Here is a 14,544-nt window from a genome sequence, read left to right on the forward strand (position 1 = left end):
TTTAAGCGAGACCGGCTGAACACCGGATCCCCTCTCCAGTTTTGGAGCGCAAAATGAGCAGGTTCTCAAAGATGGGTGTAGGTACTTCTAAGAAATCATCCAGTTTGTCCCTCTGGCCACTCCTGTGGTGTCCGGGAATCAAAAATCTAAGTGTTGCTTCCAACACGTTGAGAAACCACGACCGCTCTCAGTAACGATCCGGATGCCTCACCGCATCTACAGAAAATCCTTTTCCTCATTTGACAGGACATTCCTGCTCCCTAGAAATCGCTCCCTTTGGTGGAGCCCAGCGGTGTCCGAGAGCAGCAGCCGCAACCCCTTGGCTGCCCCCAGTCCTCTCCAGGGCTCGCTTGGTGGGATTCGGCCAAGGGTGGCTTGAGTCACGTGGTGGCGAGGGGACAGGGGAAGAGATCCTCGCCCCGCGAGCCCCTCAGACCAGAAGCGACCCGACCAACACCAGGCAGGCCCCTTCCTGTGAAGTTAGAGACTCGATGATCCGGCATGGATCTCAGTTCATTTAATGAGCCCCTCGACCCCCCAGCACCCGCCCCGCCGTTCCTCAGAGGCCTGCCTCTCCTCAGGGGTCCTGTATCCCCCGGGGGTGGCGACTGACGACGCTCAGAAGGCGAGAAACGGCTCCCTAAGCCGCTCGCTGGGTCCCTCTCACCCCACAATGCACCGGGGCCAGCAGGAAGGCCGCTCCAACCCCTAATTTTCCCGCGAATTCAGTTCAAAGAGGCGGCAGGGCCCGCGGTCAGCAGCGCGCACGGGCCAACCAAGGTGCGCCTGCGCGAGAAGCGCCTCCGCGTGACTGACGGGGGAATGCGCGGGCCAACAGGCTGGGCATCAGAGCGCCGGGCGGGGGAAGTGAGCGGTCTCCCGAGCGGAGCGGGGCTCTCAGGAGGAGACACTTTTTTTCCCCTCCCTCCTTCCCCTCCTCTCCTCCTCCCTTCCCTTCCCCTCCCCTCCCCTCGCCTCTCTCGTCCTTCCCCCCTCGGTCCGCCGGAGCCTTCTGGGGCGAGCGGTTGGTATTGCCGGCGCTTACTCTCTGGGGCCGCCCGGCGGGTAGCTGGCGTGGGGGAGGAGGCAGGAACCGCGAGGGCGCCTCAGGAGCACGGCGGTGGGGGAGGGGGCGGCTCGGGGCCCTGCGCGGCGTCCGGGGGAGGCGGCTTCGGGGGTTCAGTGGCGGCGGCGTCAGGCGGCAAATCCAGTGGTGGGGGCTGTGGAGGCGGCGGTGGTTACCTGGCCTCCTCCTCTTCCTCCGTGGCGGCAGCGGCGGGGGCCGCGGTGTTACCGGTGAAGAAGCCGAAAATGGAGCACGTCCAGGCTGACCACGAGCTTTTTCTCCAGGCCTTTGAGAGTGAGTGTGATGAAGGCTTTGAGGGCAGGAATCCCCACTCTTGCAGCGTTAGGGGGCCGGGACACTCGTGCTGGGACCCCCTTCCTCACCGGGAGTCGGTTTGATTCGGGAGTGGAGGGCGAAATTGAGGGGGCCATTCCGCCTTCCGGGGTTATGGCTCGAGGGGGCCCGAAGTCTAGGGCCTTTGAGGGAGGTGGATTGGGGGTCCAGGTGAGGTTCGTGCCTCGCCGAAGATTTACACGCGAGCTGAGGCATGGTGCCCCGCGTTGAGAGCAGGCTGCTTTTTAGGTGGGGAGGTCACAGTTGGACTGTACAGTTGGATCTACCGTCAGATCCCAGGACTAGTTCTTGCTTTCTTTCATGCCTTCCATACTCTAGAAGTACAAGGCTGTCGGTTGTAGGGTTAGAGGAGCCAAATTAAGCCTGTGAAGAGAGGAGTGCAGTAAAATCGACCAAATTGTCATTAGTCTGAAATGCCTTCGCACTAACTTGGTGCATTAACATGGCACCGTTTGATGCTCTACACCTTTCACATCTTTCCACCTGTTTCATGGGTACGTAAACTGAGACAGGCAGTGTTTAAGCATCTTATTTCTCTCTAGACGATCTCGGATTTCTGTCCGTTTGTAGTTGTCTTCATTTCGGGACATTTTCTGATGTCAGTTTCTGTTTTTAAGGTCTGTTTCGAGGGCAAAGCTACGACTTAATTTGGGAAGGGGGCAAGGTGTCTGGAAAGGAGCAATAAAATATATAAGAAATGTCATGACTGTGAGTAAGCTGAACTGTTCTTGAATGAATATTACATCCTGATGGTTTTCCTCTTTGCTTTTGTATGGATGTTGTAATTTGGATGACCTTTAATAGCTAGATATCTTACAGAGACTTGAAAAAACTCAGCTCTACCACTCAGTGTCTTTATTTACAATTTTTTTTGTGGCATATGTTAAGGGCTTGGTATCAGCTGTTCTTGGAAAGATGTATTACGTTGTTTAATACCCTTCTTTCATTCTCTCTCATTAGTGCTTCATGAAATTCTAATTGGATTTTAATACAAGGAATTTCGGTTTTTATTGAAATTCGTATGGAACCTGCTTGAGAAAGATTCACATTATTCTAGCGTTTGTTCAATATACTTTCAGAAATCTGGAGAGGCTTTCAGTTGGAAATATGGTGGAGAACTACAGCACAGTGATGACAGTAAACATACATGTTTGCAGCCTTTCTAAAGCATCTCATCTCCTTTTAGTTTATTTGAAACTAAAACTAAACTAACTGAAGATTAAGTGGAAATTTAAAAAATTCTTTCCATATGTAGTGAGAAGACAAATCCTGCAAGAAAGTTTTAGCTGTTTTGCTTTTTGGATGAGTGTACTTCAGAGAGATGAACTGTCATTAAGAGTTAGATATGGTCACAAAACAACTTGATTGTTCTCTAATATTGATCTTAGTTTCTGAGAAGTTTATATGCTTTGATGTATTTACTAATATAGTTAGTCATATTAGGTCATTTTTATACCGCTTTATTTAAAGAAACATAATACTAACAGGTCATTAATGTAACTGCTATTATGGTACTTGTATATAAAATATTTTCTATCTGTAACCTAAGTCCTTTATAACAGATTTTAACTAAACAGCATTAAAAACACTGTGGGAATCTGGTACTTTAAAAATATGTGTTGAGGCAGTATTTACATACTGAGGTAATATTTACACTGAGCAAAGTAGAAACCTGAACTATAACTAGCAGTATTCATCGAAAATTTTAGCTAATTTATGTCTTGGATTTCACTTTGATTATATCTGTATTAGGACATCTATCCAGGTAACGGGTTTTTTCCATTTCGGCTTACTACTGTACAGACTTTTGAAAAGACCAGTTAAAATGTGAACATTTTATTTTCTTATTTGGCTTCAATAAAGAGTTCCTTTACTGAATCCAACTCCTTCACCTTAGCTACATTTTAGAAGGAGATGGGTTATAAATAGTTTTAATTAAATAAATTAAATGAATATAACTACTTCTTTTCAGTTCTTCATACAGCTAGTTTAAAAATAGCTACCTTAGAAATGCAAGGTTTAAGAACTAGATTGTAGAGAAACTTAAAGTAAATGTAGATGCATTTTGTGAATGTATGCTGTAGATTGAATGTCTTTTGATCTGATCGTGCTTACTTATTTTCTTGATGTAAATGTTCACTACATAGTTTCCATAATAGGTTATGGGTTTATATATTGGTTTATATAACATGGTCTGGGTTGGTATTTTCTTAACAATTTAAGTAATAAGTAAATTTAGATAACTTTGGATTTTGTTTCTGTTACCTAGAACCAACACAGATCTATAGGTTTCTTCGAACGCGAAATCTTATAGCGCGGTAAGTAATCAACAAAATTTACTGATATTATTTTTTTCCTAGAATTTCACCTATTTAATTTTAATATTTTAACTTTTTTTATAGCCAGTATTTTTGCATAGAACTCTTACTTACATGTCTCATCGAAACTCCAGAACAAACATCAAAAGGTACATTTTATGAATCTTATTTCAAGTTGTTCAAACCATGTTAAAATTTTGTTTTAAAGTATGATTTCTAATGAAAGATTAAATATGAAAACTGAGGTGAAAGAGTGAATTGGTTGCAAAGTGATTTTTAATAGTATCATTTCTGTAAATCCCAGTTGATTGCCAGTTTTTTCCTAACAAGTGATTTGGTAATGGAGTAAATGAAGTGATTTTACTGACTAATGTTTTTTACTCTGTGCTAATAGTTATTTTCAAGTTTGGTAGAAGTTGAGGATTTAAGTATTTACTAAAGGGCTCATGGGAACTATCTTTGATACATAAATTTAACAGTTAATGTCTGAATATTTCTTATATGTTCTAACAATAAAGAATTCACTTCTATGAGGATAGGTTCAGAAAGTCTCATTTTATGTCTTTGGTGGTTGTCTTATTAAAAGGGAAATACTTTTGAAGTCAGTAGGAGGAATGTCTTTAAAAACTTCTTAATCTTAATCACCTAGTCTTAAAGTGGAATCTGAAGGTGTCAGAGAGCTTGTTTTTGCTCTGTAACATTTAACCGTATATAATTATAGAATGGTAGTTTCTTGTTCTGCACCCATGACTATTTACTGAGCATATCAAGTGAACAACTTTACATTTAAAGGAGGGAACCTCTACTAAGCATTTGGTATTGTCATAGTTTTGACTTAGTAAAACCATTAAGCTTTTCAATAAACTTTGAAACTAAACTCCTTTGGAGACTCCTACTGGTTATTAAATAAGCACCGCTTTTTTTACAGCAAGACATAGTTTAGCTTTGTAGATATATCTAGATGTATTTTGAAGGATTGAAACGTTAAAACTATTTGTCTTCTGGTAATCTTTCTGAATCGAGAGAGAGAGAGAGAGAGAGAGAGAGAGAGAGAGAGAGCGAGAGAGAGAGAGAGAGAGCGAGAGCGAGAGAGCGCACATTGCATTTAAGGGGTGAAACCTGCCAGGTGCCTAAATAACTAGGAAGAAGGTGATGAATTAAGCAGCAGAATTATGTCAGCTCTTTACCTGTCTACTCTATGCCAGGAATCAGGAAAATTTTTCTCTAAAGGACTAGATAGTAAATATTTTAGCCTTTGTGGTCCAGGAAACGGAATTGAGGATATTAGGTAGTATGTAGGTACTTACACAGAAAGAGAAAACGAATATCAACATTTTTTTTAATTGATGAAATTCAAAACATAATAATTGAGTGCAGTGTTTTCTTTTTTTTTCCTTTTCTTTCTTGGGGGGTGGGGGTTGCTGCACGGCTTTCGGGATCTTAGTTCCCTGACCAGGGATTGAACCTCGGCCCTGGCAGTGAGAGCGCCAAGTCCTAACCACTGGAGCCAGGGAGTACAGTGTTTTATAATATGTGCCTACTAGTGAGAAATGTGGGATTCTTTTATTTTTGTGGGGTAGGGTGGGAGGGATAACATTTAGCTAATTGGGATTTAGAGTTAGTATTCTCTGTTATCAAATCACTTGCAAATGTTTTATCTGTAAAAACCATTCTTAGCTCATGGGCTGTGCAGAAACAGACAACAGGCTGGATTTGACCAATGGTCCATAATTTGCAGACCCTTGATTTACTCTATAAAACTAGGTGAATTTGATTTAGTAGTAAACTTTTTCTTTAAGTATTTTTAATATGGAAGATCAGTTACCATGTAGAGGGCTTCCCTGGTGGTCCAGTGGTTAAGACTCTGTGCTTCCACTGCAGGGGGCACAGGTTCGATCCCTGGTCAGGGAACTCAGATCCTACATGCTGAGGTGTGGCCAAAAAAAATTGTTTTTTAAGTACTGCAGTTATCATCTAGAATGCTTCCTGATTTTAATTTTAAAATGATAAAGTGTTTTCAGAATAAATTTGAGTTTAATCCATAAGTGTATTAAAAATATACATCATGTTTGTTTATTAGACTATTTGACTGCCTCATTGTGGGATACATTTCTGTTGTCTGCTAATGAGTGGAGGCAATTTCAAAAGCATGGCAGTAGAAATGAACTTTCTTAATTTAGTACCCCTTAGGTAAAAAAATTTCCTTTGGGACAGTTTTGAAGCAGTTTGCCAGCCAAGAAACATACATTCCATTTAATTTACTTCCATGTAAAAATGCATTAGGAATCACTTAATTCTTTTGTTGTATGCCTGGCATATATAAGACAATAAGACTGATTTTTAACAAATTATACTACAACTTAATATCTTCAAATGAACGCTGTCCTTTTCAAAGTAAGTTGGTGAATTTGGAAGGTGATGAATTCAGCCCAGTGATTGTGGTCTTTGTTCCAAATGTTTTTGGAACTGCTTTTACAGAATTGCTTTTAGTACAATCCCTTTGCTCAGAATGTGTTTGGAACTCCTTTTGTACTGTTACGCAACAACATCATATTCATTGTTGGAGTACACTTATCACTCCTTTTGAAGTTGTACAAGCAGGTGTAACATTAATCTGATATATTTGTTAAACTTGCCTTTTACTTTAGTTGCACTTCATAGAGGTATTCAGATTCTGTAGCCTGACACTACACTGGCACAGTGGAAATACTGGTGAGGACAACGGCGTCTTTTATTGAATCCATTTTAGTAGGTTTTATGTAAGCTGTTTCTGAATCCTCCCCCGAAAATGTCTTGAATTTTAAGAATATTCTCCTTTATGATGACCTTTTGATAACTATTTCCCTTGTTAAATCTGAGCTACAGTAGCAGTACCTTTCTAAAGAAACAGAAATACTTGGTGTTGGGAGGTGGGGCTGCTTTTGTATAGTTGCCTATACAGTTCGTTTTGTTTTTCCTAAGGAATGCTGGGTTACCTGTATGATCTATTCAAATGGTTGTTAATATTCAGTTTTCCTATGTACAGCTGCATAAAGTTGGAAGAGGTGAACCTTGTGACCTACAGTCTTAACTTTTCTTCCTACAGACAGGGTTTCTTCTTAATCATTACACAAAGATAAACATATTATTCTAAAAAGTTTTCAGTAACTTTACAACCCTCCTCAGTAGTACATTTCAGTATTTATACTGAAAAGTTCTTTGTAACTAGCCTAAAAGAATCCTACATTTTTCTTCTTTCTTCTCTCTTATCTATGGAGATTGAAAATGTATTGCCTGCCATCCTTCATAAAGAACTCCTTACTGTGCTTTATTGGGGGAAACTTTAATATTGAGGTTTTCAGTAACTCTAAAGGTAAAGAGAGAAGCTTTTTTTATAAAAAAGATCTTTTGTTAATGGAGGCTATTTATTCACCTGAAATATAGATCGTATCAATTCTGCTCTTCCTATCAGTGTTTTACTACAGTATATTTACATTAACATTTCTCTACTGATAATTTTTATTATAGTAGTTGAGTACAATAGCTGTTTTTGAGGAATGAGCATATTAGTAATTTCTAATATCTGAATTCAAATTTTATAAGAATACATGAATCTTTCCAAGTTCTATATTTGAAGAAAATATATGAGTATAAATAGAAATATTTGTTTCCAATTAACATATTTGGGTCTAATTTTTCAGCCTCTAGAAAATGTATATAGTAGAGCACCTTAAGAACTAAGATGAGGCTTGTTTTAGAATCCATTCATTCTTTTTTTTTTTTTTCCAGTATGCGGGCCTCACACTGTTGTGGCCTCTCCTGTTGCAGAGCGCAGGCTCCGGAAGCACAGGCTCAGTGGCCATGGCTCACGGGCCCAGCCGCTCCGCGGCATGTGGGATCTTCCCAGACCGGGACACGAACCCGTGTCTCCTGCATCGGCAGGCGGACTCTCAACCACTGCGCCACCAGGGAAGCCCTAGAATCCATTCATTCTTAAATTGCTTGCTAAGGGTGTGGTTATTCTTAATATAAGCTTCTATTTTATTGGAAATTACTTTTTTCTCTTAAAGTTGTTAAGTTAAAAGCTGATAATTTTGTTATGATTTGATGGGTATGTCCTTTAAACTTCAAATTTTTTTCGTGATGGTGACAACCATCTCTTTAAAATGACATACTTAACTTTAGCCATTGCTGCTAATCTTGGAGGATGTTTTACTAACTTCATATTTGTTTTATGGAATATCCATATTTGTCAGGTTACTTAATGGAAATACAAGTGTTTCAAAATATACATAATTTGCATTTGTTTGGCTCAGTCCAACAAATGCTTGAACACCTACCAAGTATAAGGCAATATGCCAAGCACTATGTGGCTTTCCTTGAAGAAAACAAATCTCTGCCCTTCAGGAGCTGATAATCTAGTAGAAATAAAATATTTATGCAAGTTTCACGTTTAGGAGACTAAATGTCAAAATAAATGTAAGCCAAGTGCCATAGGTGGGGAAAAAATCACTCTGGTTTGGGAATAATTACAAAAGGTTTCGTAGAAAAGTTAGCATTTGAGATGGGGCTTGAGGGCTTGTTTGCTGTATTACAACATAACACTGTCTCGATAGTATTCATTGTTATGGCTAACCATCCCATAATTTATCTTATTATAAATAAAATCAGATCTCCAACTTGCCTATTATAGTGACAGTAAAGTATAATCTGTTTGTTTTTCCCAGTTGAGAAGTGATTATTTTGTTTATCTGTCTCTTCCAGGAAAACATTTAAAGTTGATGATATGTTATCAAAAGTAGAGAAAATGAAAGGAGAGCAAAAATCTCATAGGTAAGATAACCTAAAAGTTTACATGAAGTGACATACTTGAGGAAAGAGGAAAAAGTACAGTGATCATTTTCCTAGTGATCACCTCAATATTGTAAGGAGTTAGAATGAACCTTAGACCTCACTTGGTCCAAACTCATACACAGATCAGGGATTACTTCTGTAGCATCCCTGGCAGAGAATCAGTTCTTAAGCCTCATCTTGAATATCTCTAATGCTGGGAACTCACTGTTTTCTAAGGCAGTTCTGTTCATTATTGTTTTTCTCTACTACCAATTTCTTGCATTCTGAATCAGAGTTTCTGTAACTTCTGTATTTAGTGTTAATCCTACTATCTCCTCTAAAGAATGATGGAGACTCATTTTTTATGGTATATGCTAGGTACTGTGCCAGCTGCTTCACAACATCACATGTCTTCTAAGTAATCATCTACAATTCTGAGAGAGGCTCTCTCTCTTTTTTTTCCCCATCTTGTCCTTGCTCTTATTTACAACTTTCAGGCAAAATATTCTTAACTTTAGTTTATATTTGAAATATGTTTATCACATGATAGTTTCAGAAACCTGGCCCTTTGGATGGAACCTTCTTATTGTCTGTTTTCACATGTGTTACCCAGAACTAATCCCTAAATGTTCTGACTAGCCTAATATCTGCCTAGGCTACACAGTATGCTTCCATTCCTCGACAGTATGCTTCTATTTGTTCTTTCATATGAAAACTAAAGAAAGTTGAATATTATTCTAAAGAGAAACAGGGACTTGGGTGGTATTTGTTTATTCATTGACTACTTTTAGGAAGAATGTAGAACTAAAAATACTGGATTAAAAAAATGGAATTGGGAAAATTGCCACATGGATTTTTCTTTTTCTCTTGAAGTTTTAAATCATATCTTTCCAGTTTAGATAGGATGTACACTGACTTAATGATGCTTCATTTATACTTTCTCATTTTTGTGACTAGTATAAGATGTCATTTTTCAATTGCTTTTATTTTAAGTTTGCCTTTTCAATTAGGTTATTTTACTGGAATTTTTTATTGCATTTTAAAATTTTTGTATCAGTATCTTGCAGTCTTGTAGGACTGAAGTGTAATTTATATTTCCATATCTAGGCAATCTTGATTTGTAAATAGACTTTGATAGTCCATTCCCAAATCTTTACCTAATCTGTTATTGCCCAAGGAATACCTTACAATACAGGTTTATAAAGACTGAGAATATTCCCAGCGCATGCACTCTCTATTCTTTGCTTGAATTTCTATTCCAGATCGTTGGCTGTTTACCTACCCTGGACAGAGCTTTTGGGATCCTCAGGGCCTTTTTAACTTATAAAGTATAAAGCTGTAGTCAGAACCTAATGTGACATCCTCACTTCTTTTCTTCTAAACACCTTAATAGTTTGCCCTCCAGGTCTTTCAGGGCTCATGTGAGAAGGAAGAATGAACCAAGAGGAAGAAAACTTGACCCTTTTCTTCATCTTCCCCATCAGGGTTCTACCTTCATCACTGCTAAACCTTACTACTATCTCATTGTGACCCTGGCTTTGATAAATATTACAGAACTTCCTTGATAGTGTGTGTTGTGAGGAAGATAGATTATACTGGTCAGTTCTCTCTGAATAATCACTCACCCAATGATTATATTTCTTTCGACCCAATGGGTTCAATAGCTAGGCCAGTACTATAACAGGGGTATTGTTAACCAACTCACAGAAACATCAGAGAGTTGCATAGAATTCCTGCTTGTAATTTTGAAAAGCAACTTTTTCACTCTTTAGGATCTAGCTGGGACCAGTGAGTTGGTCATTTCAACACCCAAGATCTTTTTTATTTCAAACAGACCTAACTGTTAGAGCTGACCATGCTTATTTAATACCCAGTGAGGCACTTTAGGCCCAGGAGGTACTGAGTTACTGTACTAGGTGCTTCAACCGCCCCCCTGGCCGCCATCTTTATGAATGTCTCATTGTTGCTCCCCGAGTCACTAAAATTAATTGAGAAGTTGCTTCATTTTAAGTTTACCCCTAAGGCCCTGTATTATTAAATTTCTTCAGTGTATTTCTCATCTCAAATTAGGCATAATTGGTTTAGTAGACCAATAGGTCTACTAAACTTATCACATAGGATTGTAAGAAGTTCTCTAGATACCAGTATATAATGCCAGCATTGTAAAACTTTACTTGTAAAATCTATGGGCAAATTCCCTGAGAGAACAAAATAAGCCTTTGTTGTTAATTCGTAGATGTTAAAATCTTAAATCACATACACAAAGGTATTTCCATGTGTATGTTTATTCTTTACCATCTCAAACATAGAGATCTTGTTCAGTTTAATTGGATCCTGGGTCTGTTCAGTAGCTACTGTCTGGATGTCTCCCACTGGAACTCATGTTCTTTTAGTACTTCCACAGTTTTAATGTCTCCACTCTCAAACCCAATGTATTTCATTCTCAGAGTTCCAGGAGAATATCAAGATACCCCAAATTACTGTAGTACTACAGCCCAAAGCTTAGAACAGTCAAATGCCTGACCTGTTTATGACAGTTGTAGTGACTTACAAACAAACCCAAATTCCTGGCATTGTCTGTACAAAATAAAGTTGGTGTCCCAGGATCTCTTTTGTGTTTTATACTCTAGATCTATATTTGTCTTACTTGTCTCAGATAATGGCAGAAATTTATTAGGGGAAGGAGCTGATAGAAAAAAGAAACATGGGACATTTCATGGTTTTCACTTCTTTAAGGTAACCATTTGTGACAATAGACCAGAATTGCATTTGTAACCTTAAAACTCAACCATAACACCCACCAACTATGAAGATTGTTTCTTTTCTCGAACAGTGGCTTCTAAAAACTCCACAGCAATTAGCAAATTTTAGAAATTCATAGTGGTCAAACTACTTGACCAGGTTTTTCACATAGTCTAGTGACCAGACCTCTAGTCTCCAGGTTTTTCCTAATCTTTCTCCTTGCTCTTTTGGTGTGGTTATGTATATTTAAAATATCTTTATTTTCTTTTTAGAATTTCTGATGTAATGCCTTATATTCTGTCTTCTCCGTCTCTTGTTTCTGGCATGCCAGTATATTGTGGGTTTTGAGTTTATTTTGAGTTTTGACCAAGCGCCATGGTTTATTGGTATAAATCTCTGATCTTTCTGTAGTTTTCTGTTCTAGCAGGATCCCAGGGGGTCTCTTGGGCTATTAATCCTACCAGTTTTGGAATTCTCTAGTCATATCTCTTGTCTTCTAAGTGCATCTCCACTGACTGAAAGGTATCATGAAAAGATTTCCAAGTTGGAATTGCTTCCAGAAGTATTTCCTGTGGTCAGATTAGAAGCATTTCCACTTAATCATTTTCTGTTCCTGGTCTACTGTTAGTAGCTGGAGAAATCCCCTCCAAAGGTAACTGAACTAGAACATCTACTAGATATATTTTCAAACCTATGTTTTTAGTAGGTTGATAAGGTAAAGTACCTTTCATCACTTTTTGTTGTTGTTATTACAACCTAAACTTCTGAATTAGTAATCTTCCTTTTATCATCTTTTTGTACTGTAACAAAGTCTGGGATTTTTTTCTGGGATTCCCATTTCCTCAGTGTACCATGTCCCAGACCCTATCCTAAGTCCTAGGGGATATAATAATGAGCAAAACAGATGAAGACCTTGCCTGTATGGAACTTATTGGCATTTAGGAGAAAAAGACGTCATTCCAGAATAATGGGCTTGATGCAGTCACCAATTCCTCAGCTTTATAATACATCACAGCATGACATGTAACAGTGTAGATGCCAAATAGCTTATCATCACACTTGGGCTATTTTGAGGTGATACAGCCGTGACCCTAGAAATGAAGCCTTACACCTGCCACTATCAGATTAATGTGTACAAATTCAAGGCCCTAATCTTGGTTTCTTTCCTGCATAAAAATGTTGGTCCTCCTGTGGCATCTGGCTGTTCTTAAAATTTGAGTTTCCTACATGAATCTCATCGCAAAATGTTAGTCCCTTATGAATTTAAATGTACTCAACCTTATTCTGCAGACTTCTTTAGAATTGTCAGGTACTTGTGTTTAGACTCTTATCCCCAAATTTCACATTCCCCCTCTAGTTTCCTGTTGCCATATTGCTTGCTTCCTAAGATACAGATAGGGAACACATCAGGAAGAGGAACCAAATCCTTATCTGATATCTTATCTTGATCACCTAAGCTAGATCCTTTGCTGCCTAAAACTAAAGAGGCCTGACCTTGTTTGTTTCTTCCCTTCTCATTCCCCTCTTCTGATCCAGTTTAACCAATTAAGATGTGGACACAGTAGCAACAAGAGAGGGAAGAGGGTAAATCAGAAAGGGAAAGAAAACTGCCCTTTTTCCTTGGACTCAGCCATCAACTAGGCCTCATTGTTACATTTTATTCTAGGTCCATATCAAGAGTGTTTACTTTTAGGAGGGGAAGGAGGAGGGGAAATTGTGCATAGCAAATCACATTCCCAAGTTTGTTTTTTAAGTTGGTTACTTGAAATTTGGAATTCCTTTTCTCAAAGAAATGTTGTAATGGTGGCTGAATGTCCTTGCCGTCTTTTTTTTTGTGTGTGCTTGCCATCTTATTTAACTTATAATGTAGCAATTAAAACTGTGTCTCAGACCATCCTTTGGTGACCTTTTTGTTTGTTTTTAATTTCCAGTCTTTTTTGGATGGATACTTTTGTAAATGTACTGATCACATACTTGGATGTTATGTCAACGTTAAATTTTTATGAAAGTGGTTAAAGTCTTATTCTCAACTTCTTACCGTGTTGTGGAATGGTAACAGTATCCCGGATGACCTCAGTCTGCAGACCACGTTTTGAATAACACTAATTTAAAATATTTTCTGGGGTAGATCAATGCAAGGTATTTCTGTCATTTCACAGTTGGAACTTAGAATCGCATTCCCTATAAAAACAATGTAAATAATACTATAAGTACTACAGTATAATGGGTCCTGATCCCTGACCTTAGAAATCTTATTACTCTAGGGAGGACATCATTATCCTTTTGAAAATCATTTGTTGAGTGCCTTTCTGTAAGACACTGCTAGGTGCTAAGGACACTGATATGTCAAGAGAGAATGTGTGTGAAAAATTGTGACAAAAAAGTGGTAAATACAGGTGCTTGTAAAGGAAATTAAGCTCTGGGATGTTTGGGGATGGGTCTTTGTAGAAGAGGGAGAGGGTATTTTGATGGATTGTTTAGTATTTTATCCAAGCCTCACAATCTTGAGAGAGGTTATCTCCTCATTTTATAGATATCAGGTCACAGCTAATAACTGGAGCCAGAATTCAAACTTGGATTTTGTCATCCTATTCTACTTTCCTATATATGGCTTTAGAGGTAAAAAGGAATGGGAACCATATTACAGACAGCGGTTAGACAAAAGATTTCACAGTTGGGGACCCATTAGAAAATTGGAGAAAGGAATGATTCATACAAAATCATTTTAAGAAAATTTACCTGGCCTTAGTAGGTAGGTTTAACTGAAGCAACTAAGAATAGGATAAACTGGTTGGGACTAATGGATTATCTTCTAGCAAGGAAACTGTAGAATATTTCTCTCTTTCAGTTTTGTTTTGGAGTTTCACCAATTCTGCATTGTTAGGTTACATTTATGGAACAGTTTTGATAGGAAAATGCTAATTATCTTTTAGTAAAATGGCACGTAGATTTCATAGATGGTAGATATACTTTTTAAAAATCAACTTTGGGTATAATTAATATTCAATAAAATACACTCACCCTAAGTATATAGTTTGAGTTTTGCCAAATGTATGCATTCGCACAAGCATAACCACAGTGAAGATATAGAACATTTTCATTACCTTGAAAAAGTCCTTTGAGCTCCTTTACAGTTGATCCCCTTAATGTACTTTTTTTTTGAGGTATAAATGATATGCAGTCCAGTTCACTCTTTGGTATATAGTTCTGATGCATTCAGTCAGGTAACAACCACTACAATTAAGATAAACC

The 14,544-nt window shown here is 38.5% G+C and overlaps 1 protein-coding gene across 1 annotated transcript in view; it reads left to right on the plus strand.

Annotated features, from left to right (window-relative positions):
• Positions 1-202: 202 nt before the first annotated feature.
• Positions 203-14,544, plus strand: part of LOC131765796 (polycomb protein SUZ12-like) — a 29,089-nt gene continuing 14,747 nt past the window's right edge. The window contains 7 exon segments of the mRNA XM_067006900.1: positions 203-353; positions 564-625; positions 730-874; positions 1,070-1,360; positions 3,690-3,742; positions 3,823-3,887; positions 8,482-8,550. Of these exon segments, the coding sequence (XP_066863001.1) occupies positions 203-353; positions 564-625; positions 730-874; positions 1,070-1,360; positions 3,690-3,742; positions 3,823-3,887; positions 8,482-8,550 (836 nt within the window).

This window comes from Kogia breviceps, chromosome 11 (assembly GCF_026419965.1).
Source record: "Kogia breviceps isolate mKogBre1 chromosome 11, mKogBre1 haplotype 1, whole genome shotgun sequence".
In the NCBI taxonomy this organism is placed as follows: Eukaryota; Metazoa; Chordata; class Mammalia; order Artiodactyla; family Physeteridae; genus Kogia; species Kogia breviceps.